At 49.9% G+C, this 22,744-nt stretch overlaps 1 protein-coding gene across 1 annotated transcript in view; it reads right to left on the bottom strand.

Annotated features, from left to right (window-relative positions):
- Nucleotides 1–22,744, bottom strand: part of FBXO42 (F-box protein 42) — a 46,338-nt gene that overhangs the window by 3,329 nt on the left and 20,265 nt on the right. The window contains exons 4-9 of the mRNA XM_082069774.1: nt 19,861–19,995; nt 3,802–3,955; nt 2,652–2,762; nt 2,274–2,370; nt 938–994; nt 323–439 (exon numbers count right to left, since the gene is read on the bottom strand). Of these exons, the coding sequence (XP_081925900.1) occupies nt 323–439; nt 938–994; nt 2,274–2,370; nt 2,652–2,762; nt 3,802–3,955; nt 19,861–19,995 (671 nt within the window). The remainder of the gene's footprint in view (nt 1–322; nt 440–937; nt 995–2,273; nt 2,371–2,651; nt 2,763–3,801; nt 3,956–19,860; nt 19,996–22,744) is intronic.

Genomic DNA, 22,744 nt, shown 5'->3' on the forward strand with positions numbered 1-22,744 from the left:
GGCAGTTCAGAGATCAGAAGGTCTCCCCTCAGCTCCTGTTCTCCAGCTGACCCCCCCAGGTCCCCCAGCCGCTCCCATCACACTTGTGCTCCAGCCCCTCACCAGCTCCGTTCCCTTCTCCCAACTCGCTCCAGCATCTCAAAGTCTCTCTTGGTGCAAGGGGCCCAAAACTGACCCCGAGATTCAAGCTGCGGCCTCACCAGTGCCCAGTACAGCCTTTGTGCTGTATTGGGAGAAAAAGCAGGGATATGGAGCATTCTGGGCAGGCAATAATGATCAAGGGTGTATATGAGAGAGCAGAGACCCCCCTCCTTGTCTGTACCCTGCAGGCAGGATGGCACCAGAGCTCCGGGGCTCCGTGATCTTCATTCTCCACCTTGAGCGGCTGCCACGTCCAGGGGTTTGTGTGCATGTGCAGTAACCAGGCGTCTTTGAACAGCTGCGAAGAGAAATGTGACAGATTTAGGAGCCCAGTTTGAGATTTAGGAGCCCGGTTTGAGATTTAGGAGCCCAGCGTGCTGCTGAGATCAACCCGTCGGAAGCAGGAGCGGTGCTTTGCTGCTGCAGACAGAGGAACAGTGACCTACATCAAGATCTGACCGCCCAGGGGTGACTACACCCTACAATGTCCACGGACAAATCCCTTCATCTCCATCTTCTACCCCAGAAGAAAATCAGGGCTAATTCTTCTGAGGCTCAATTAAACTCAGCGAGCTGCTCAGATAGTGCCTGGGGTGCTTTTTTCTTAATTAAAGCAGATCTAGCAATAGCTAGACAGCTTCTCTGGAAAACCTGCTGCGTGGGTGCCCAGATTTGCAGGATAAAATGCCATCCAGGTAACACACAGAGTCCCCCCGCTCCCTGATCCAGCACCCACGGCTCTCGGTTGCAGCGAGACACGTGGGGTTCATGCCCACGCTCCCCTCAGGATACTCACTGCATTGGGACCACCGCAGCCACCCAGGATTAAGATGGTTTCGTTGTCTATGATGATCTGAAGGGGACAAAGAACAGTGTTTCAGATTGGGAAGGACACGCAGCAGGGCCCAGCGCTTTCAGCAAGGGCTTCTCAACCACACAGACCCTGTTGAATTTTGTCTGCCCCGGGACAAGGAGCAGAGCTGGGATGGAGAGCAGGTTTTGCTGGGCCCAAGGTAAAGCGGGATGTGGGGCTGACCCCATGGCGTTGTCTCAAACAGCTCCCAAAGCAGCTCCTCTCACAGAGGAGAGCGAAAACCCTTCCTGGAGCTGAGCCAGGAACTCAACAGCCTCTGCGCTCAAGGGGAGAAGGTACAAGGACCAGCTGGGAGGCCACGTGCTCACAGCAATTATAGAATCACAGAAGGGTTTGTGTTGAAGACCAGCTCACCCAGCCCATGAGCAGGGACATCTTAGGCAGCTCTGGTTGCTCAGAGCCCCGTCCAGCCTGGCCTGGGATGTCTCCAGGGATGGTTCATCCACCACCTCTCTGGCCAACCTGGGCCAGGCTCTCACCACCCTCAGGGCCAACAATTTCTTCCTCATGTCCAGCTTGGATCTCCCCTCTAGTTTAAAACCATCACCCCTTGTCCTATCACAACAGGCCCCGCTAAAAAGTCAATAAACCACTATTAGATGCTGGTGGATGAGCAAAGCCCTCAGTCTCCTTTTCCAGTGGACGGAGAGAAAGTTGCTTTCATGCATGACCCATCTGATCTTTTTTGGGTGTCCTGAGATGAACCACACGCTGGGAACCATCCACCACCCTCCTGGGGACCACAAAGGGAAGGTGGGGATGGCAGCTGCGACCGAGACACCTGCATCCAGCTGGGTGACTCCCACGAGCATCCTGCCCCGGGCAGACAATAAAACAGGCGCTGCCAGACCCGTGGCTTCGAGCAGGAACAATCCAGCGTCGCTCCAACTGAGAATCAGGGGAGCTGAGCAATCAAAAGGGCCTTGAGCCAAACCAACTTGTGATAACGCTTCATTGATCTTACACACCACGGGGGATGATTGCAGGGTGAAAACAGCAATTTGTTTTCTAGAAACGCTCATTAAGAGTTCTGAATCAGGCGCAAGACGCTGCACGGTACCTGCCTGAGCGGCAGGGAGATAAAAAGCGCCCTCACAGTGCAGATGGCAAGCGAAAACATGGGCCCCTTGGGCAAACGTTCCAAGATAACTTGGAGATCGGGAGGTGGCTTGGAGGCGACTCACAGAGAGCTGCCTGGAAGCTGGAAATGAAACCACGTCTGGCTTATCTCTGTGGCGTGTGGTGAAGAAAAGCTCACCTGAGACTGGCCGCCTCGCGGGTGAGGGCTGGGCCCGGAGATGTTGGGCTTGGACCAAGCCCACTGCTCGAGATCCAGCACCCAGACGTCGTTGCTCCTGCAAGGATGAGACAACAAGCGGTGACGATACCGCTGGCACAAGCAGAGCCTCAGGGCGTTTGAAATGTGGATTCGGGGCAGAGTTTTACAGCAGAATTATGTTTTTTGCAGGCTGGAGCCTCAAGGAGATTTGCAATGAGATGAAAACGAGCTCAGGCAGCCTGCAGACCCCAAAAGCCTGTGAGATTTCCTTCTGGAACGCTATGAACTACTCCAGACCACCACAGCATGCTCCTCGCTTGCAGGAGGATTCGACAAACAGCTTCACCCCAAACTTACATTTGCCGCGATCCCAGCGAACCCCCAAAAACAATCATTTTGTCTTCGATGACGCAGGAGGAGTGTCCGGCCATGGGAGGGGGGCCGTGCGTGGTGACGATGCAATTCCACCTGGGGGAAGAGGGAGGAAGAAAACCCACATTTTGGAAGAAATAAATGCACCAGATGAACAGCAAAATTAAAAATCCCAGGGGACAGCAAATTCCTCAAGAACACGTTACAGAGGAAAACCTCAGGGAAAACCTCCAAAGAGCCAAATAACAGCGAAACTAATTAGAAATACTAATGTGCTAAACATTTTTAAAGCATGACAAAGTCACAAGGCCAAGTTGGAAATACTGCCCCTTCCAATTAAGTTCGCCCTGAATTATTTCCAATGCGGTTTAATTACAGCGTTTGGACGACACTGCCCAAAAGTACATTGGATAATGGAGACTTTTGATGATGAAAAGTTCTCAATGAAAGAGGAGCAGGAACCATTGCCGCTTTGATAAAGTATTTGCTCCTTTCTCACACAAGCAGGAGTGAGAAAGTCTGGTCAAAAACCAGCCCAACGATGTTTAAAGGGAAAAGGAAAATTCCTGTCACCTCCACGGTCTCTGCTGGATGTTTTATTATGAGCCCAGGGGCTGGAAAGGCAGAGAGTTTACAAAAACGGTGCTTTATTGCATCTGCAGTGGGGGGTCACAGGAGCTTTGAGTTTGGACCATTGCTATAAGCCAGAACTCCAGGAGTAAAGGTTTTCTCTCTTCTTTTCCTCACTGTCTTGCAGCCAAATCAATTAAATGTTTAACGCGTTCACATCCCGACTTCCCGCCTGGTGATGGGAACACTCAGGGAGTCTGTGAATATTTTAGGTACAAGGTGAGAGCCATATGGAAGCAACCACCAACCAGCAAGTGCCAGACAGCAGCGTGTCCATGTCCTCGGTGTGTTTTTGTGCCTTTTTTTTCCTTTCCTTTTTAAGGTTTTTGTTTCATTAACAGCATGGCAGACACCCCAGGATCAGCCACACTGAGGAACACGAGCTTCCCTACGAGCCAGTCCCCGGCAGGCTCGGAGAAACACCCTCCGGCAATTCCTCCAGCTGTGTCACAGCTGCGTATTTCTAGGATCAAAGCCTGAACTTCAAATCCAGATGTGCCCTTACCAGTTTTTGGAGGGCGAGTAGGTGTGGATTTCATCGAAGAACCTCTCTGGCTGGTGCAGGGGGTAAGGGCTCGGCCGTGTCCACCCGCCAAAAAGCACCAGCAAGTCCTTGTAGACCACCAGCGTGGCCCCCGCCTTGGGCGAGGGGTACGAACCTGGGCAGGGAGAGAGAAGGGGAAGGTTAGGAAACCAAACACGGGTTTTACCAAAGTGCGACAACACGGAGAGTCCACCTTTAAAAAAAAAATAGCAGAAAAGAACGCAAAATTAGAGTTGGGAGCCTGGGAAGAAAAACTCCTGCCAATTTGTGTCATGGTAATTAGTAGGAGCCTGAAAGCACGTCTCGTGGATGGCAAAACATCTGTCACTCACTGGCAGGAAATTGCTAGCTTTCTAACATATCCCTCGAAATTATTGCTTTAGCGCTGAATAAAAGCAATAATTACCTCCACGTACCCAGTAACTTCTCCCCAAGGAAGGAGGGAGAGCGAATTCCAGCTCCAACGCATCCGGCGTCGCTCGTGGCCGATCGCCGGGGCGCTCACCAGCAGCAGCGCGCACCAAATCCCCCCTCTATTTTTTTTGCAAAGCAATGTGATTAAACCTGAAACGCTTCGCTGTATGAGTTAACAGTCCCTCCTCCGGCCTGCAGAACAAAGCGCTGCTCTAAAAAATATTAAGAGACTTTTTGCTCGGCTTGTTTGAGTTCAAAATGCTCCGCGGGGGCAGGGACCTGCACAAGTGAGACGACGTGACCTCTTGGGCTCGGTATGGTGCGATATGTCGCGCCAGGAAAATGCTGCGTGTGCCAAAGGCTTATGCAGCGCAGCAAAGCGCTGAGCTCTGTTCTCGACCTGCTGCTGCTCTGTCATGATCCCACCGGCTGTGAGTCCTGGGTCAGACACTGAATTGCTTCCAAGGAGAAGCCAAAAAAGTCTCTCCAGCCAGGGCTGATGCCTCTGAGCATCCTCCTTCCTGTGGCTGTCACCAGCATCAGGCACATTTGTAGAATCAGAGAATCATTTTGGTTGGAAAAGCCCCTCAAGATCAAGAGTCCAACCATAACCCACCCCTGGCACTGCCCCATGTCCTGAGAACCTCATGTCCGTCTGTCCAGCCCTCCAGGGATGGTGACTCCAGCACTGCCCTGGGGCAGCCTGTTCCAATGCCCCACAGCCCTTTGGGGAAGAAATTGTTCCCCACATCCAACCTCAACCTCCCCTGGCGCAACTTGAGGCCGTTTCCTCTGCTCCTGGCGCTTGTTCCTGGGGAGCAGAGCCCGACCCCCCTGGCTCCAAGCTCCTTTCAGGCAGTTCAGAGATCAGAAGGTCTCCCCTCAGCTCCTGTTCTCCAGCTGAACCCCCCAGGTCCCTCAGCCGCTCCCATCACACTTGTGCTCCAGCCCCTCACCAGCTCCGTTCCCTTCTCTCAACTCACTCCAGCACCTTTCTTGGCCTTTCTTGGTGTGAGGTGATCCCACCACCCCTCTGGCCGCCATTTTGAGCCCTGAGGTGATCTCAGTGCCGCCATTTTGAGCCCTGAGGTGATTCTGGTGCTGCCATTTTGAGCTCTGAGATGAGGGGCCCAAAACTGCCCCCAGGATTCACAGTTTGGCCTCCCCAGTGCCCAGCACAGGGATTCTTCCACCTCTGCGGTCACACTTTCAAAATAATCATCAATACATCACCCAAAACATACAGATGTGTCCAGTTGGCTGTGGGAAGCGGGAGCAGCTCAAGGGCAAGGTCACGCACGTGGCCGCAGAATCACAGTCGCCTTCTCCAAAAAGGCCGAGACACCAAACAAACCCACCTCCCCTGGCGCCCTAATAGAACTTTGAGAAACATTTTTAGCAGGTAATGACAAGCAGAATGGAGACTATTTTTAAAAGAAACCAGAGCGGCTATTTTAAGATATTGCAGCTGAGAAAAGCAATTCGATTGCGATGGGTTCCAGCTGGTGGGTGGGAAGAGCTCAGCCAAAAAGCCACCCCTGGCCAGACGCGGAGGAGACGGGCACAGGGTCCCTGAGCCCTTTTCCAGGGACAAAACACATTCTTTCTGCTGCTCTCAGGTTCACGGCTATAGGGGAAAAAGGGAATAAAGTTGTGGGGGAGATATGTAGTGTGGTCAGAGCGATACCTGAGACGAGAGTGCTAGAAGAGGGGCACATTTGGTTCCTCTTTGTTCCTAAATTCCAGTTTTCCTGGTTCGTTCCGTGGCTGTGTGTAATTCATTAATCCACACCAGCAGGTTGCCAGCCTAAATATTTTCCCGGCAGAGCATCAAGTTGCTCTCCCAAGCTTGGCATCGCAAACTAGAAACATTTCTACGTGGTCTGTGGAGAATCGGCTGGTTGGGCTTCTCCATCGAGGAAGCCACAGGGTGAAAGGTGCTGGGCTTAAATGGGGTTATTTTTAAATAAAAAGGGCTAGCTAGAGTCATTCTAGAATGGAGAAACAGATTGGCTCTTTGCTTAGAAAGGTCTGGGATGGTGCAGAGAAAAACCACCCACCCTCCTAGTGCTGTAACCTGAAGGTCAACCCCAGCCTTGGCCAGCGAGACGGTTCCAAAATGAGTCAATGAGCTGCAAACAGCCCAGGGCAGAGGCTAGTCCTGTTTTTTCAGGAAGCTTTGCCTGCTACTGGATGTTGTATGGGTGTAAATGAGTGGAGTTGCATGCTGCAATGCAGGAAAAAATCTCAATTTTACAGGTCAAAGGAAGAGCTGACCTCTCAAAGCCTCTTCCAAGCAGACTGTTGGGTTACCACAGAATAGTTTGGGTGGGAAGGGACCTTCCCAGCTCATCCAGTCCATGAGCAGGGACATCTTCAGCAGCTGAGGTTGCTCAGAGCCCCATCCAGCCTGGCCTGGGATGTCTCCAGGGATGGTTCATCCACCACCTCTCTGGCCAACCTGGGCCAGGCTCTCACCACCCTCAGGGCCAACAATTTCTTCCTAACGTCCTCATATTATCTACAGATGCTCATGTACCAGAGAGGGCTTCAGTGATTTCGCGTTCGAGCAGAAATCCGTGAGCAAAGAGCTGCTGAAACCTGGAGAATTCACACCATTTCTTTGCTGCCACCGTCCCCAGGGAGGGCAGGAGTGGCGACGGCAACTTGGTGACTTCAGGTCTCAAGTATGAGGAATGCAGGGACCAAGGTACGGCAGCAGGGACATCAAAGGGACACGGCTTAATTATATGGGGCCCCGTAACGACCTGCTCAAAGTCCGAGCTCTCTGGAGGAGGCGCTGAGCGGCGTTTCAAAGGTTTGCAGGAACATACTTGACGTGGGAGGGCTCCTTCCTCGCCGGGATTAAATGAAACGGCTTCTGTTCCTCACCAGGGACTGAAGTGCCTGCAGAAGAGCATCGTTAGCTAATTGCACCGGTTTCAGCTGCTCCCTGGGTTGGAGCACACAGGACTCATCCTGGCTGGGTTTCCAAGCTCCACACCCCGATAACACCATCCAGCCCGATATCAGATTATCTTTCCTTGGGGATAAAAATCCAAGCACGCAGACGATGCAGCACAATTAACTACCCCTAAACATAGAAGGCAACATTCTATTTCCAGCTGACGCTGTTTATTCGGTCAGGATGAGGAGCTAAAAGCCGGTCTGAGCTATTTTTTTTTCCAGTTGATGGATTTTCCTGGCTTGCAAAGCAGATACGTACTTTTCAAAACAAACAAACAAAGATCTCTGGCTTCCACGGATGTTTGGAAGAGAAATGCCAACCTCTAATCGCTTCTGACACGAGCTCTGGCCGCTATCTATTTAAGATCTGTCCTTATAAGCATTTTTTAAAGCCCATTTATTCAGCTCTCTAATGCAACCAGAGCAGCGCACGCAGAGCTCAGCGGCCACAAAAACCCGGCTGCAAGGGCACGTGTAACACGAATTTCCAGATCAGCCTTTTACCTACAGCAGGCACAGCCCCGAGCGACTCTGAGGATAAAATACCAAGTGGAGCTTAAAATAAAAAGAGGAAAAGGAGGAAAAATAAAAATCAGCCAGTGCCTGGTTTGATGGGGTTACCCAGATGAAAAGAGCAGTTCAAATGGATGTTGTTTGGGGAAATATTGTAAAAGATGCGCTGGAGCGGAGCCGGAGTTTGTACCGGCTTGGAGGGAAGGTTGAGATAAGGAAAGGGTTCTAGGGTTGTGTCAAGGAGATACATTTGGGGGAATTTTGTTATGGTGGACTAAGCTTTCTGGAGATAAATGAGACAATAATGGCCCAGGGATGTTATTGCCAGATCTGACGGGTTTTTTTAAAGCCACATTAGCTCCAGCAAGAGACGATGGTACAATTCTGGCGAGCCGATCCCTGTCACCGTCAGCTGGTTCATGTGAAATTCCACGATAAACAGCCACTTTTCCAATGTTGAAGTGAAGCAATGAAGGCGAGCTCATCCAGTGCGTTTCCATGTGCAAAGGGAGGGTCAAAAACCACCCACAATCCACACAGCAAAGGGACAGAAAACCATCCCTGGGAAGGGTTTGGGGTGAACAGCCACTACCTGGACCAGGACAAAAAGGGACAAGGTGACCGGGGCTCAAACCAGGCTGGAAAAACAGCAGCTGCCTGCCAAACCCTGCAAACAAATTAAATTTGTTCAACAAATTATGGCCCGGCACAAGGATGCGCTTAATTTGGTGGGTGCGTTATCAGCTGAGCGTATTGTAATTCCAGAGAAAAAGCCAGAGGGAGATGCTGAACCTGCATCATCAGGTACAACAGCAACATTTGCTGGGTTTTCCTAAATGGTTTGGACCTCTGCAAAGTCACAGAGTTTCAATACAAACCGGCTGCAGAAAACTAAACAGTTTTGCGGGATTTCACCCCGGGGAGCTTGTGTTGCTTCAGGAGAGTCAAAAAGGGGTAAAAAGCAAATTATTACTTTAAGAAGGGAAAAAAATGGAGCCAGCTGGTGGATGTCGCAGCAAAAATGGGGCTAAAAGGAAGGCTTGGACTTACTGTGCTCTGCCTCCGACTAACAAAGCCCCATCTCAGACCTGGAACTGGCCGTCCCGTTGCTGTTTTAAACCGCATACATCTCTGTGGGACGTGGAATGCGGGTAAAACCTGCTGTTCTGCATCCCACGGACCCGCAGCAGCCGCTCTGATGCTCAGTCTGGATTTGTTAGTCCAGGTTTTAGGCTGGCAGAGACTTAAAGATGCCAAATCACGGGTCCTAACCCGGAAACCTCACCTTCACCTGGTTTTATCCCCAAGACGTTCAAATCAGGGCACTGGCACTGCAAATATTTTTAAGCCTGGCTTTGACTAGGCCTGCCTAAACCTTAAAGCTTTTAAGAGCCAGGAAAGTATCTTCTTCCCTTACCAAAGCCACTTCCTTGCTTGGAAGAGAACAGGAATTCAGCTTTGCAAGAGCTTAAAGAAAAATTGAGCAAGATTTGATTTGTCTTCCCAACAAAACTTTTGCAGGCACGTGCAGCTGCCGACTGCAAAACAGGTAGTGGGGGGAAAAATATCTGTGCACCATTTTTTGCAAGTTATGGGGGGTATGTAACCAAACCACAGTGGCTTAATCTGATATTCACACACAGAAAAAGTTGAATTTCCACCCTACAATGACACGGGCTCATGGTGCAAGCCCAGTCAAACCTCCAGCATGGAACCAAAGGGCTGGTTTCTTGCAGTCTTGACAAAGCGGAGGCAGAAATCCCCACCAGGGAGGATAAGTCACCCCCGAGCTTTTGCAATGTCATAGTCATGTTTATTTTTTCACCCGGGAAATTCTTACACACTGTGACTGCGAGGCCGATAAAGCTGTTGAAAAGGAGAGGCAGTGCTCTCTGAACCCCGTGCAACAGGATTACTGAGTCACTCGGCGCTAATGCTCAGCAAAAATGTCCTTACGCAGCACGTTGAGCAAACAAGGGATGAGATTAAAGGTGGCAGAACGCCCCGGGGCTTTGCCCCTTCCTCAATCACCGCAATTCCTGCACCTCGAGCTTTAATTTGGGTCCATCCCGAGTGTTTCTCACCGGCAGCATCGCTCCAAGGCGCTGAGTCCTTCTTTGCAGTGAGGTCACCCCAGGTTCCCCCTTCGCAACCACCTCACCCGCTTTTGGGAAATGCAAATTTGGCCTTGGCGGTAAAAGGTGCCGCTGTTGCAAAAGCTGCTTTTCCCTCGAGGTGGGTGGAATCCGAGCGCCAGCCAGCGATCCACCTCTCTCTGCTTTAACACTTGTTTCTTTTCCTCCTCTTGAGCGATACCGTACCCTGCAGACTTTCAAGTGATTTGAGTAACAGTCTGTCATCCTACACAAAACAGCTCCGGCGCTAATTAAAGAGCTCAACGCTCGGTTGATCGGCTCCTGTGACTCTTGGCTTCCCCTCCAGGAGGCAAACGGAGGGATGGAAATTGGGCTACCCAACGAAGCAGTAACCGGTTAATTGTAGGGAAGGGAGGGAGGAACGTGTGGGTTAGCGGAGGAGCGTGCTTGCTATGCTGAGCTCTGCGCTTTTCGCTCCAGCCACATTCCCCTTTCGTTCGCCGCAGCACGAGGCTTTTCAGACATCGGAGAAGCCCCAAATTACAGGTGTTTTCAGGAAACGGCCGCTGTGTCATTAGGTGAGGTTACAGCTACCATGGGGCTAAACAACGCTCAACCATCCTTTAAAGAGCAACCGGCCAGAAAAGTCAACTTGAATAAATGCAAAAAGCTCAAAATTTGCTTCAAAGAAAATTCAGCCGCTTAGTGAAAATCCCGGTACGACACACAAAGGCATATTCAGTCCGGCTCTTCAAATCCTCCTTCCCTCTTATTTTACTTTCCAAGCCACCCAAGCACTGTGCTTTTCTGGCTTGTTCCACTTTAATACCAAACTGGCTGAATATTTCACGTCCGGAATAAATATTCACCTTTTTGGATCGTGGACAAGCATGAGCTGGTGCTTTGTCATTCCACACGCCAACCGGAATTAAGGAGATTTTACAGCAGACGCTTTTGTGAAAGATGTATTAACAAAATCATGCTGCGAGCATTTAAAAAGTCTTTGGAAGCACATCTCACCAGCCAGGAGACATACCGTCAAGTGAATATTGTGTATTAAATCTGAGGTATTACATATGTAATCTTGGTGGACAGGGTCCTTAGGCAAAGGCACAACAGCAGCATCAGCTTAAAGGAGGAAAACCACCCTCTGGGACGCCTCGCAAGGAGCTTTTGCCGATAGATGTCAGCACCGTCTGCCCGAAGCCTCCGAGCAGGATTTTTCCAAAAGCTCCTCAAAGCTCCTTCCCGGCCGACAAGGCTCATTTAGCCACGGGATAAGCGGGGTTTTATTCCACCGACCCCAAAAGGGAGCGTCTCCGAAGGTGAATGTACCCACTGAGGAGGGAAAGCTTGGCGAGAAACCCAAATATTTCGATAATAAAACACCCGGGGGAGGCTGTGGTTGGACAAAGCTCCATCACACCTCGGTACCTCCCGCCCGGGATGACGGCACCAGCCTCGGGCAGGAGCCGGATCGGGTTATCAGCTTCCAAGGCATTAATTATCTCGGAGACAACACCAATATAAACACCAGCGTGTGGGGCTGGGGCGCCCGTTTCGTATTTTTTTAAGCCTTCTTTCCTCAAAAGGAAATAAAAGGAGGAGGATTTGCGGCTGCCTCAGCTGCTCTCACAGCCTACGACAGTTTGTGAGTATCTTGGCTCGAGTCAGCTGAACTCGGACAAGCACGAAGCCACAAGAATTAAATCCTCTGCAAGGCTGTGAAATCAAATGTCAGGATAAAGTTATACCCCTGAAAGAAAAAAGAAATCTGTAAAGAATAATAAAAAGCTCTTGCAAAATCAACCCTGAAGTACTGGTTTGAAAGATTACCGGCCCACACTTTGACACCATGAAATATTAAATCATTTGCTGGCTTTCTGAGGCAGAGGAAAGAGTATTAAAGGAGAGAGATTCCTACTCAGCATTTCAACAGCAGGTGCTCAAAGTTTCACCCAAATCTCAGGCACATGAGACATTAAATTTCCTGAACTCACTGGGAGCTACCGGATGCTCAGCACCATCAAGGAGACACAGCTACTTGTCTATATAAGGACTCCCAACCCCAGGAACCTATTTTTGCAGATTGCAGACTTCTTCTTTACCAACAGGCCTGCAAATAGTTTTCCCCAATTTTGGTAGAGCGTGATTTTCAGATGGCCTGGAGGTCATTTTTTAAAATGAACACGTACTGATGCCGAAAAGCGACGTGCAGCTGCCCCGGCCCTGCTCCAGGGTACCTTTGTGTGTCGCAAACGGGGACCTTGGAGGCAAAGAATTCTCTGCATCCATCCCAGAGGCTGATAAAGGCGATAGTGGGAAAAATTCCTCGTTAATCTCTGGAGGGATCTGCGCTTCTCTCTGGGAATCTAAGTCTGACAAGGTTAAAGCAACAAGCTATTTTTCATGCTTCTCTGCTTAATTCACACTGATAAGTGTCTTAAGAAGAGCTGCTCTGCGCAGAGAGAAAAATGCCATACGAGCAGATTTAAAATAGAATCATAGAATCATTTTGGTTGGAAAAACCCCTCAAGATCATCAAGTCCAACTGTTTCCCTACCCCTGGTACCACCCCATGTCCCTGAGAACCTTGGCTTTTAGGGACAAGTCCAGGGTGTTTTACTAAGCACACAGCAGGAAAAGGGAGCTGGGGACACGGGATGTGAGACCACCCAGCTCTGCCCCCGTGTGCAGCCACACGACGTCCTTACGTGCAACTGAAACCTCTTCATCTCGACCCACATCTTGCCAAATTAATATACACCTACACAGCACCTCCGGAGCTCTGTCTGGGGTGGACAATTTATAAAGAGTGGTGTGGGGGATTTACCTGGGATGGGATTGAGGAAAAATAACGATTAAAAGCATTTTTATAGCTTTACCTACTCCTTAAGGTTCAACTCTACACCATTTTTACACATTAAGATCCCCCGTAGGCTGCAATGTCACCTACACCCAGGAAGGCACCAACCAGCGCTTTGCACCCTAAGTGTAGAATCAGAGAACCATTCTGGTTGAAGAGACCCCCAAGATCATCCAGTCCAACCATAACCCAGCCCTGTCCCTGCCCCATGTCCTGAGAACCTCATGTCCGTCTGTCCAACCCTCCAGGGATGGTGACTCCAGCACTGCCCTGGGCAGCCTGTTCCAATGCCCCACAGCCCTTTGGGGAAGAAATTGTTCCCCACATCCAACCTCAGCCTCCTTCCCCAGCTCTGTTCCCTTCTCTCAACTCGCTCCAGCACCTCAACAGTTTTCTTGGCATGAGGGGCCCAAAACTGCCCCCAGCATTTGAGGTTTGGCCTCCCCAGTGCCCAACACAGGGGACGGTCACCTCCCGAGCAACAGATCGTCGCAAAAAGGTCACACACCCAATTTGTGTGTGTTTTCTACCTCCACGTCCCTGGTGTAATTCACTCAACCAGGTGTCCATCCCGAGGGGTACGAGCTGCCCCGCGCACGACGGGTGATGTTGGATGAGGGCGATTCAGAAGGCAACGGATCCAGCTGATGAAAAACTTTCAGAGGTTAAACACAAACAGCAAGAGAGGCCACCAGAGCAGAGGACAAACCAAAGGGCTGGTAAATGCTGTCAAGCTAAACCCACTCAGATCAAGCATCTCATCACGGCCGCAGAGCAACCCTATTGCACCCAAACAGCGATGGATTAATTGACCTCCTGGAACCCAGCTCTGGAACATGAGCAGCACTTTCCCAATGAGACGTCAGAGCTTTTGGGGGAAAGACAAAACCAAAACCTTCACCTGATGAATTTTCATCTCTTGCCCTTGAAATATTTAATAATGCACATTTCATTAGAGACATTTTTCAAAACCACCCAAGCGAAGAATGGAACAAATTAGCATCCTGTCTGCCTCGGACAGACGAACCGAGGGACCGAAAGGCACCAAGGATCACCTGAGCTGCGCTGAGCCGCAGCCCAGAGCCTGAAAAACAAGCTCTCGGTTTGCTCTCTTGTAGGGCTGTAATGAAGTTTAAACTCTATATTCAGGGCTATCGGCTCCTTTGGAAAGCAGGGTGTAGCTTGCTGGTTCCAAGCGCTGCAAACCCAGCCACCCTGCAACGCTGCATTTTGCAAAAGGCATGATTTAAGGTGTTGCAGACGCAGTTTTCACCTGGGAGCAGCAGACTGCTGCCCTGCGTACATCCAACAGGACAGCCTCTGCGCACTTTGCAGCATTTCTATATGTACTGTCACCTGGATTTCTCTATTTACCAGGGTTCTTCTTCAAAAGATGCACTTTTGCCTTTTATTTTCATGCTGCAGCTTGACATTTTAAATAGGCTTCATCCTTCAGCGCTTCTCATCCCCCCCCAACACCGGGTTGGAGGACACAGCTGTCAAAGGCTACTATTGCTTTACTGCTGGTTCCTCACCTCCTTGCAAACCTGTGAGCCCAAACTGGGGAAAAACTCAATATATTTACTAAAAGAACAGAGCTGTGTGCTAAGCAAGCTGCGGGCAGGCAGCAGACTCACCAGAATGAAGGCAGAGTTTCCAACAGGGTCAAGCCGCTCTGTGCTCCAAGAGCATTTTGATCACAGTGGGAAAGTCAGGGATCTTTTTTTTTAATGATAAGACAAAGTTTTAGCTCTGCAAATGCAGAAACAGCCCCTCCTGCTGCTAAACTCAAAGGGCAATAAAGGAGAAAAACAAACCAGGTCAGGAAAAGAGCTGGAGCAAACGTTTCCTCTTTGTTCGATCCCACGGCAGCACGTATTGCGAGGGATTTCCACCCGTTCCACTAACCTGTTCTACTCTGAAATACCAGACACCTGCAGCCAGTAGCCGGAGTCATAATTAGAGACGTGATTCTGTGCCAGATATCAGCTGTTCACTCATCTGGATTCCCAGGAGCAGCTACGACCTGGCTTCAGCGCGCTCAAGGTGATCCTGAATTTCTAATACAAAATTAGGCGCGTCTTCAATTAAAAAGGGACGTTCAACGCTGCACTGAGTGCAGACGCACACGGGTGCATGAAGAGCTCCCCTCTCAAGAGCTGTCAGTGGAAATGAGATGGGCTACATTTTGCAAGTTTATTTTCAAAATCTGCTTCTGCTGGTTTCATTCCTTGTGTATCTGGGAACGGGTTTGGTTTTGCTAAGAAACGTCTCGCCAATGGAGTCTTGTGGACGGGCAGTGGTCCACAGACAGAAATGCTGCCCTACAGAGGATACTGGCATGGTCAGGGCAGGATTTTGGGGATTTTTTTAATCCCCAAAGCAAGGATGTGCCTTGGATCACTTGCTACATTACTGTGAGGCAAGTCCCTCTGCAATGGGAGCAGGAGAATCGCGATACGGGGTCAGAGAGGAGGATTTTGCGAATGAGTCTCGGCTGGTTACTGCTATTCAGGAAAAAGATGCAAAACACAACCAAGGACTGAACGATCTGCACAATATCAGGGTTTTAAATCCAAATATGAGATGGTTTCCACTACTGTAGCTTGTTTTACTCTTTAGAAACACACCGACCCTTTGGATTGCCACTCTGAAGGTGTCACACGGATTTGCGGATGCGGAGGGCTGGATGTCAGTCGCGTAACAACATCCCTTCCTCATGAAGTCCAGTCCTTCACCTTTTGGACTGGATGCTCTCCAGAGATCCTTCCAACCCCAATTTGCTGCAGCTCCCGTCTCCTCTCAGCTCCACAAAGCTCCCGTCACCCGGGAGGCCCTGCGCGAAGCAGCTCACCCTGGATCGGGACCAGCGCCATCAAACTTCACCAACTGTTTTGCAAACTTGCCGCTGTTTTCTAGAAGGAGATGATGAAAACTGATGAAAACACGGCTTGCTTTTTTATTCTGTTTTGCTCAGGGCAAGGTTTTTGCACAGCTTCGTCAAGGGCAAACTACTCCGCTCGCGTTCAACGACTAACGGGCGGGTTTTTGGCTCTCTCGGCTCAAAGAGCCTCCCACCGCACGGGGACCACATCTGATACAAACACCTGGGGCAGGTGACAGCAGAGTCTCTCCTGCCTCCTCGGGCTGTTCGTTTTGTTGACACAACACCATCAAAAGCACCTTCCCCTCAGCTCCCAAGGGGAAACCCCATCCTCAAACCCCAGCAGCTCCCACTCAAAGCACGGAGGGGACAGAGCCAAGAGGATCCGACCGGGGAGCGGTTTTATTTTTTGTACACTTACTATGTCTCGTTAAGCCTACACAGGAGGTTTTAAGCACAAACTTCAAGCTGATGGTCCTTACTCATTTTCAGGCTAAAGCAATAAGACACAGGGAGGATCAGCTGCGCTGATGTGGCAACGTCACAACGCTGTGAACACGGACAAAGAGAAAAGCATCTAACCAACGAGTTTTGCCTCCGAGTCTGTTTTTATCCTGAAAAAGAGATGAGAAGCTTTCCTATCTCCCCAGCAAAAGCAAATGCAGCATGAAAGAAGCACTAGAAAACAAACCCTGGGGAGGTTTAGTCCCCCAGTGGAAGGGTGGACGTGGGGCCGGCAAACACCCAAAACGGAGCCACAGCTCCCCCAATATCAGAGCGGGATATCGTAGCGATAAAACACACGATGTCAAGAGGGGGAACTGTTTTTTTTCCAGCTCTTGTCTTCCCACATAGTCATAGGGAAGATGGTAGCAAAAGGGGGATTGTGCTTGGCCGAGGATGATAAAGCAGGAACAACAAAGAGGATGCATAGAGTCCATAGGTCTTCAGCTATTGTTTGTCTCCCTGCAAAGACCAGGTCTTTGTATCATCATTCCCAAGTAAAAGACACTATAAAAAACCCCAAACCTTCCACCTCTGTCCTGCAAGCACAGGCAAAACTACCAGAGTTTTCTCTCAGATTTAAAAAAGGGATTTCTCAGTTCAGTGTGGGGTCCTGGCAGACAGAGGCCAAGCGCAGGGCTCCCGAGGAATATAACAAACACAGGAAGGGAGAAAATCTGCAGAAATACAGTCTGGAATAGCACAGGCAGGCCAGAAGGAGAACTGCCAGGGGATACACTCGCAATTCTGCCTATAAATTATTCACTGCAGCCTGAGAACGTCGCAAACGGGAGAGACGGACGACGGGTTTGGGTCAGCGCTGATGGCCGAGGCAGTGTCTCCCAGGACGTGCCCGCAGTTCTTATCACGCAGAGATGGATCTCAGCAAGAAGGTCTCATGGAAACAGGACAAAAGTTCCTCCCCAAAAAGCCAAAATCCTGAGTTATCCACCTCCAGGCATCAGCAAAACCCTCACCCGGTGGCACTCCTTGCGTTACACGTTGCGTTAAGCCCTGGGATTTGCCGTTTCAAAGGGCTTTTGGTTTCTTCCCTGGGCTGTTTCGGCTGTAGGAGAGCTCGTTTCTGGGGAGCAGCGGAGGGTGATCGCCCCCAAAGTCACGGCTGCGAGAGCGGCGTGCCGCGGCTTGAGCTTCCGAGGAGTCGGGACTAACCCTCGCCTCTAGCTGGGTAAACACACTCCAGCCTAAACCACCTCCCGGCCTCCATCGGCTTCTCCTCTCGGCAGATAAGCTCAAAATGCCCAGATTAATTATGCAAATAAAGGCAAAGAAAAGCATCCCCAACCCGTGGAGGAAGGCACCTGCCTCCCAAGGACCACCTACCCCGGGATAACATTGCCGGCTGCCCACGTTAAGTCATTATTACGCCATTAATTAGCGCTCCCCCGCCTGCTCCAGCGAGACTCGGCTGTGGGAGTGAAGGAGGTGGAAAAGTAGCTCCAAAGGGGCCAGAAAATCTTGAGGGAGGAAAAGTTGAGAGACATTCCACATTCTTAAAATAGAGATCCTGCTGCCTTCCACCCTCCTTTGTAGAGCATTAAGCCCCACCAGGAAAAAGAGCTACATAAAAGCTGGAGATGAATTCTCTTGTTCTGCTCCAGCCTAATAAGTAGAAAGTCAATGCCATTGTTTTAGATCTAAGGCAAAAAATACTTTGAAACCTCAAAAATTAGGGTTTTTTGAAGCAATTATCTCCCTCCTCCGTCTCCGAGACTAAAGAAACACGGGCCAATTATTTCTTTGAAGGATAAATATTTACTCCTAAATGAAGTGCAGCGGCTTGGGCTGGAGATGAATTCTCCTGCTCTGATGTCATCTAATGCCTCCGAGTAAGAAAACCCAAATGAAAACAGGTCTGAACAAACAACAACAACAACAACAACAATGGGTGTTTTCTCCTGGAAAAGCCCTTTGGAGAGGGGAAAGGGATGAAGCTGCTGCAGCTCACCTGAGCCAGGTCTAAGGCATTGCCCTGCCCAGCTCTCATTAGCTGAGATGGTCGTGATTAATGAGGGCGCAAGAGGAATGCGATCAAACTTATCCACACAAGAACTTGTGGAAAAGCCGCCGTCTTATGGATTCTATAGGGTGGGTTTTACTCCAGAATAAGGGCAGGGGTGGGAACTCCTCCTCAACCTCTGCGAGCAATTAGCCTGCACACACATCAAGTGTTAATCAATCAACGCCAGCTCTTTTTTTAAAACTAAAATCCCTCCCGCCTTATTTATATCTCTGAAACCTGAATTTCAAAGCTCTCTCTGCTTTTGCCCCCTCCAGTCACTGTTCTTTCCCAGGCAGGAGGTGCCAACCTTCTGGTTAAGGACTAAAAGACAATAAAATAGCAGTTATGTGTAAAGAAAACCAGCGGCACAGGCGCGGGGTGACTCATCTCCTCTGAAGCCGGAGGAACAAGAGCGCTCTCTGTTCGGCGAGACCGCCCCAAGTTTCAGTTGCGATCCCATCTCCCTCCACGCGCTTCATGACAGCAACGCAGAAATATTTCCTCGGGGGATCTTCCCATGGGACTTAACTCTGACACATATTCCCACAGGACTCGTTCTTTTCGCAAAAGCGTTATTTGTTCGAAAGGCAGCGGGAATCGGACTCGGTGAAACATCGCGAGAAGGGCGCGGAGCCGGGGGCCGGGCTCGTTAACGCGGTTTGCGAGTCGCGGCCCCACGTTTGATCCGATGGAAGAACTCGCTGGGCTGCAAGAAGAGATGTCAGAGCAAAGATCTGCATCACCTTGGGTGCTGTTTATACCACTCCCGGCCTCTTCTCCACCCCTGAGCAGAGGGAAAGTGCTACGGTAGGGAGGGAGGAAGAGCAAGAGATGGTTTCCATGCATCTCTAGACTGTGGTTTGGTTTTTAACGCCATTTTAAGCCCACGACTGCTTAATTCTCACCTCTAGGTATCATACACTGTGTGTGCGGGCACAAAAATAAAATATATTAAGGTTTGCACAGACTGGTATCCAACGAGCAGTCACCAAGCACCAAGTTACGTGTTAACACTTCAAAGTGACATCTGAGCCATTCCCAGATAACACCAGTATGCAAAAACATCCGGATTTTGGAGGACTTTGTGTAAGAAAAAAGCATCGGACAAGCAAATCAGACTTTAAAACAAAATAACCAAGTAATTCACAATATTTAGAGCACGTGGAGGAGGGTCAGAGGGTGCCTGGATCCAAGCAGATAAGTCAGCAAGGAGCACTTGGTGGGTGCTGAGCTTTTCTTCATCCCACTCTTCATTAAATGTTAAAAGCTTTTGCTGGAAAAGCTAATTGAATACTGACGCCCCTCCAAGAGCTTCCCCCAGTGTTATTTTGGTCCAATTCAGAAACATAAGGAAAACAAGCGTGCAGTGGGTGACATTTGGAGCCCGAAAACCAGTGTGGGAAAGGATTTTGCGGCGTTTTCCTGCCCCGCTCGCGGGCCGCAGGAATGTACCTGTTTTCCCACGCTCGCACGGGCACGTCTGCTCCACTCCTCAAAATACCTCCAGTGGCAGCTACTAAAGTTATGAAAAACAATAAAAATCTCAGCGCTGGGACAATGATTCTTATCAACACACGTTCTCAGAGGCGCAGGTGTCACTTGTCCTGTGTGGATGTTTTGCGGCAAAAAAACGAATGGATATAAACTGAGAAATGGTTGGATAATGATAAAACACAGGGGGAAATACAGAATCAGACCAGCCAGCCCCCGGGATGAGGTAAATTTGGATAAAGTGCCACGTGGCGCCTCTCACCCGATGCCAGGGGCCGGATCCACTCCTTGCTGTTCAGGTCCAGTCTCCAGAGGTCGTTGAAGGCGGCGTTGCAGCTGCTCTGCGTGCAGCCACCGAACACGTACATCGACTGGTTGGCGTCGTAGTAACACGCACCTGGGAATAAAAAACAATGCACGGATGAGCTGATTCTCCGACCTTCACGTTTTTGGGTGGAAAAAAGAGACTATTTTCTTTTCTTTTGGATGGGAAAAAAAGTAAATGGGCAGCTCCAACTTCAATAAAACCACAGGCCAGCTTAGGAGTGTCCCTGGAAAGCTCCAGCAAGAACCTTGTGAGGTGATGATCCCCTCAAGCAGAGCTGCTCCTGAAAGCGCAAAGAAAGCTGCCTTAGGAGCCTGCAGTTAATTAGATCAGCTACAATTAATGCACTCAGCACGCTTACCTTCTCTAAGCTAGTTTATGTGGTTTATAGATTGAGGAATTAAGACTAAGAAACTGGCCTGTGTACCTAGACCTAGTCACTTATTCTATTTTTTTACTGTATAATATTCTATTTTTATAATATTCTATTAAATACTACTCTATTTTTCTATTATATAGTAATCTATCATTCTGTTTTTCCAAACCTGACAGTATTTCAGCGTATTTCATCACAGAAAAGCACCACTGACGCTCAGGCGACCATTCCCTTTGCTCCGTATGGGAAAGGATTAGGGATGGGGAATGAGGGAACACAGTAGTTGCCAACCCTTCAAAGATACCCAGGGATATAAAGAGCTTTTGGACCCAAACTCGGCAGCAAAAAAACAAGAAAGCAAATGTCTGTATGTGGTGGTTGGTGTCCTGTGGTACCCAGGCACCTCTGACAAGAAATAAATATGTGAGAGAGCAGAGAGGACTCGCTCAGCTTGTTCCCCTTGGACGATGAGCAAATGTGTCCAGAGAGTGAAAGCCCTGCAATTACAGAGAGGATTTCCCAATTTCTGCATTTCCTTCCTCAAACACAACCTGCTGATTTTGCACGACAACCCCTTGCCTTTCGCCTTTGTGGCATCTCCTCCACGTCTTGCCTAACTCAGGAGAAGCGGGACAAGCGCCTGATGGTGACGCTGGAAGAGCGAGTTCACCCTTCAAACTCACGCCGGTTCCTAAATTTGCAAGCGGGGATGGAGGAGAGAAGGCGACTTCAGCTCCTGCGCTGATCTGCGTGATGAGGCAGGAAGGACAAGCTTGTTTCTGAAGCCTCAATCTGCACGTCAGGGTGTTGCTCTGTTCGTTATTGCATCTCTCAGGACATATTTAAAGGTCTCCCAAATCACCAAATCCCGCTTAGCACCAGCACTCGGCTGCCCGAATCCCGCTCCAAACCGCAACATGTCTCTGTAAAGCCCAGCTTCACACACCAATGTCCTCAAAAATAGACAGAAAAATCTAACATCAACCCTCCCAACCGCAGCAAGGCCTCCCCAGCAACTCCTCCACCATTTATTATCAAGTTTAAGGGGGGGGAAAAACATGGTATATCATTCCCAAGCGCACATACGCTAGCATGCAGTGGAAAACCACAATGTTTTATGCTCTGGGAACACCGAGGGTACCAGCCAGGGCTCGGAGGGAGCAGAAGTCGTCACCCCCGCGTTGACAAGCCATATATTGCCCCGAAGGAAAAGTCAAAGTTCAGGCGGCCAAGCCCACGGCGTGGGGCGGCATCTGGCCCTGGGTCTGAGACAGAGGTGAGAAGCTCTTGGGATTCTGCAGCAGCCTCTCCAGGTTGAGGACCACACAGCGTCATTAATAACCACCACAAGGGCTTTGGTAAAAAGCCCCGATATTTAGTCTGTGTCGAAGCAAAAGCGGAGGGAGATGCGTGGCAGGGTGTAATTGCACCTTTCCTTCCCTCTCTCTTCATCACACGTTGCACTCGGCTGTTCATCAGTTAAAAAATATAAGAATAGATTCAGATGAGCTGACCTGACATGGGACTGCCCTGGAGCTTGTACTGACGTAAAGGCTTTTTTCTTTTTGAAACCGCAGCAAGAAGGAAAACGAAACTAAAGAAGCAGCGTCTGGGGTGAAGGGTTGATAACCTGCTTTTGGTAGCAAGAGGAAACAATTCGGAGCAAGAGAAATTGGCGCTTCCAGCTTTGCTCTGCACCAGCACATGCGCGTCCCTGGTTTCCAGTGATCCAGCCCCGCAGCTGTAATTTTACAGCTGCAGGAACGTATTTCCAGCATGAAAGAGCTTTTTATAGGCAGCCCACCCGTACGTACACCAGCGATATCCATCTCGCCACTCTGAATGAATCGCAACCGGCACACTGGAGCGCTGCAGACAATACCCCGTGCTCAGTGGGGGACATGGTGACGCCCGGTGGCCTTTGCCGAGGGTCCTGTTGTCTGACCTGGGGCTTGTCATGCAGATTAGCTATTGAAAAGGCAGCAGCCCCCCTGCCCTTGGCTTTTAGGGACAAGTCCAGGGTGTTTTACTAAGCACACAGCAGGAAAAGGGAGCTGGGGACACGGGATGTGAGACCACCCAGCTCTGCCCCCGTGTGCAGCCACACGACGTCCTTACGTGCAACTGAAACCTCTTCATCTCGACCCACGTCTTGCCAAATTAATATACACCTACACAGCACCTCCGGAGCTCTGTCTGGGGTGGAGGATTTATAAAGAGTTGTGTAGGGGATTTACCTGGGACGGGATCGAGGAAGAAATAATGATTGAGAGCATTTTTATAGCTTTACCTACTCCTTAAGATTCAAGTCTACACCATTTTTATGCATTAAGACCCCCACATAGGCTGCAATGTCACCTGCACCTGGGAAGGTACCAGCCAGAGCTTTGCACCCTAAGTGTAGAATTATAGAATCATTTTGGTTGGAAAAACCCTCAAGATCAT

Source organism: Streptopelia decaocto (genome assembly GCF_964273445.1).
Source record: "Streptopelia decaocto genome assembly, chromosome: 20".
Taxonomy (NCBI): domain Eukaryota; kingdom Metazoa; phylum Chordata; class Aves; order Columbiformes; family Columbidae; genus Streptopelia; species Streptopelia decaocto.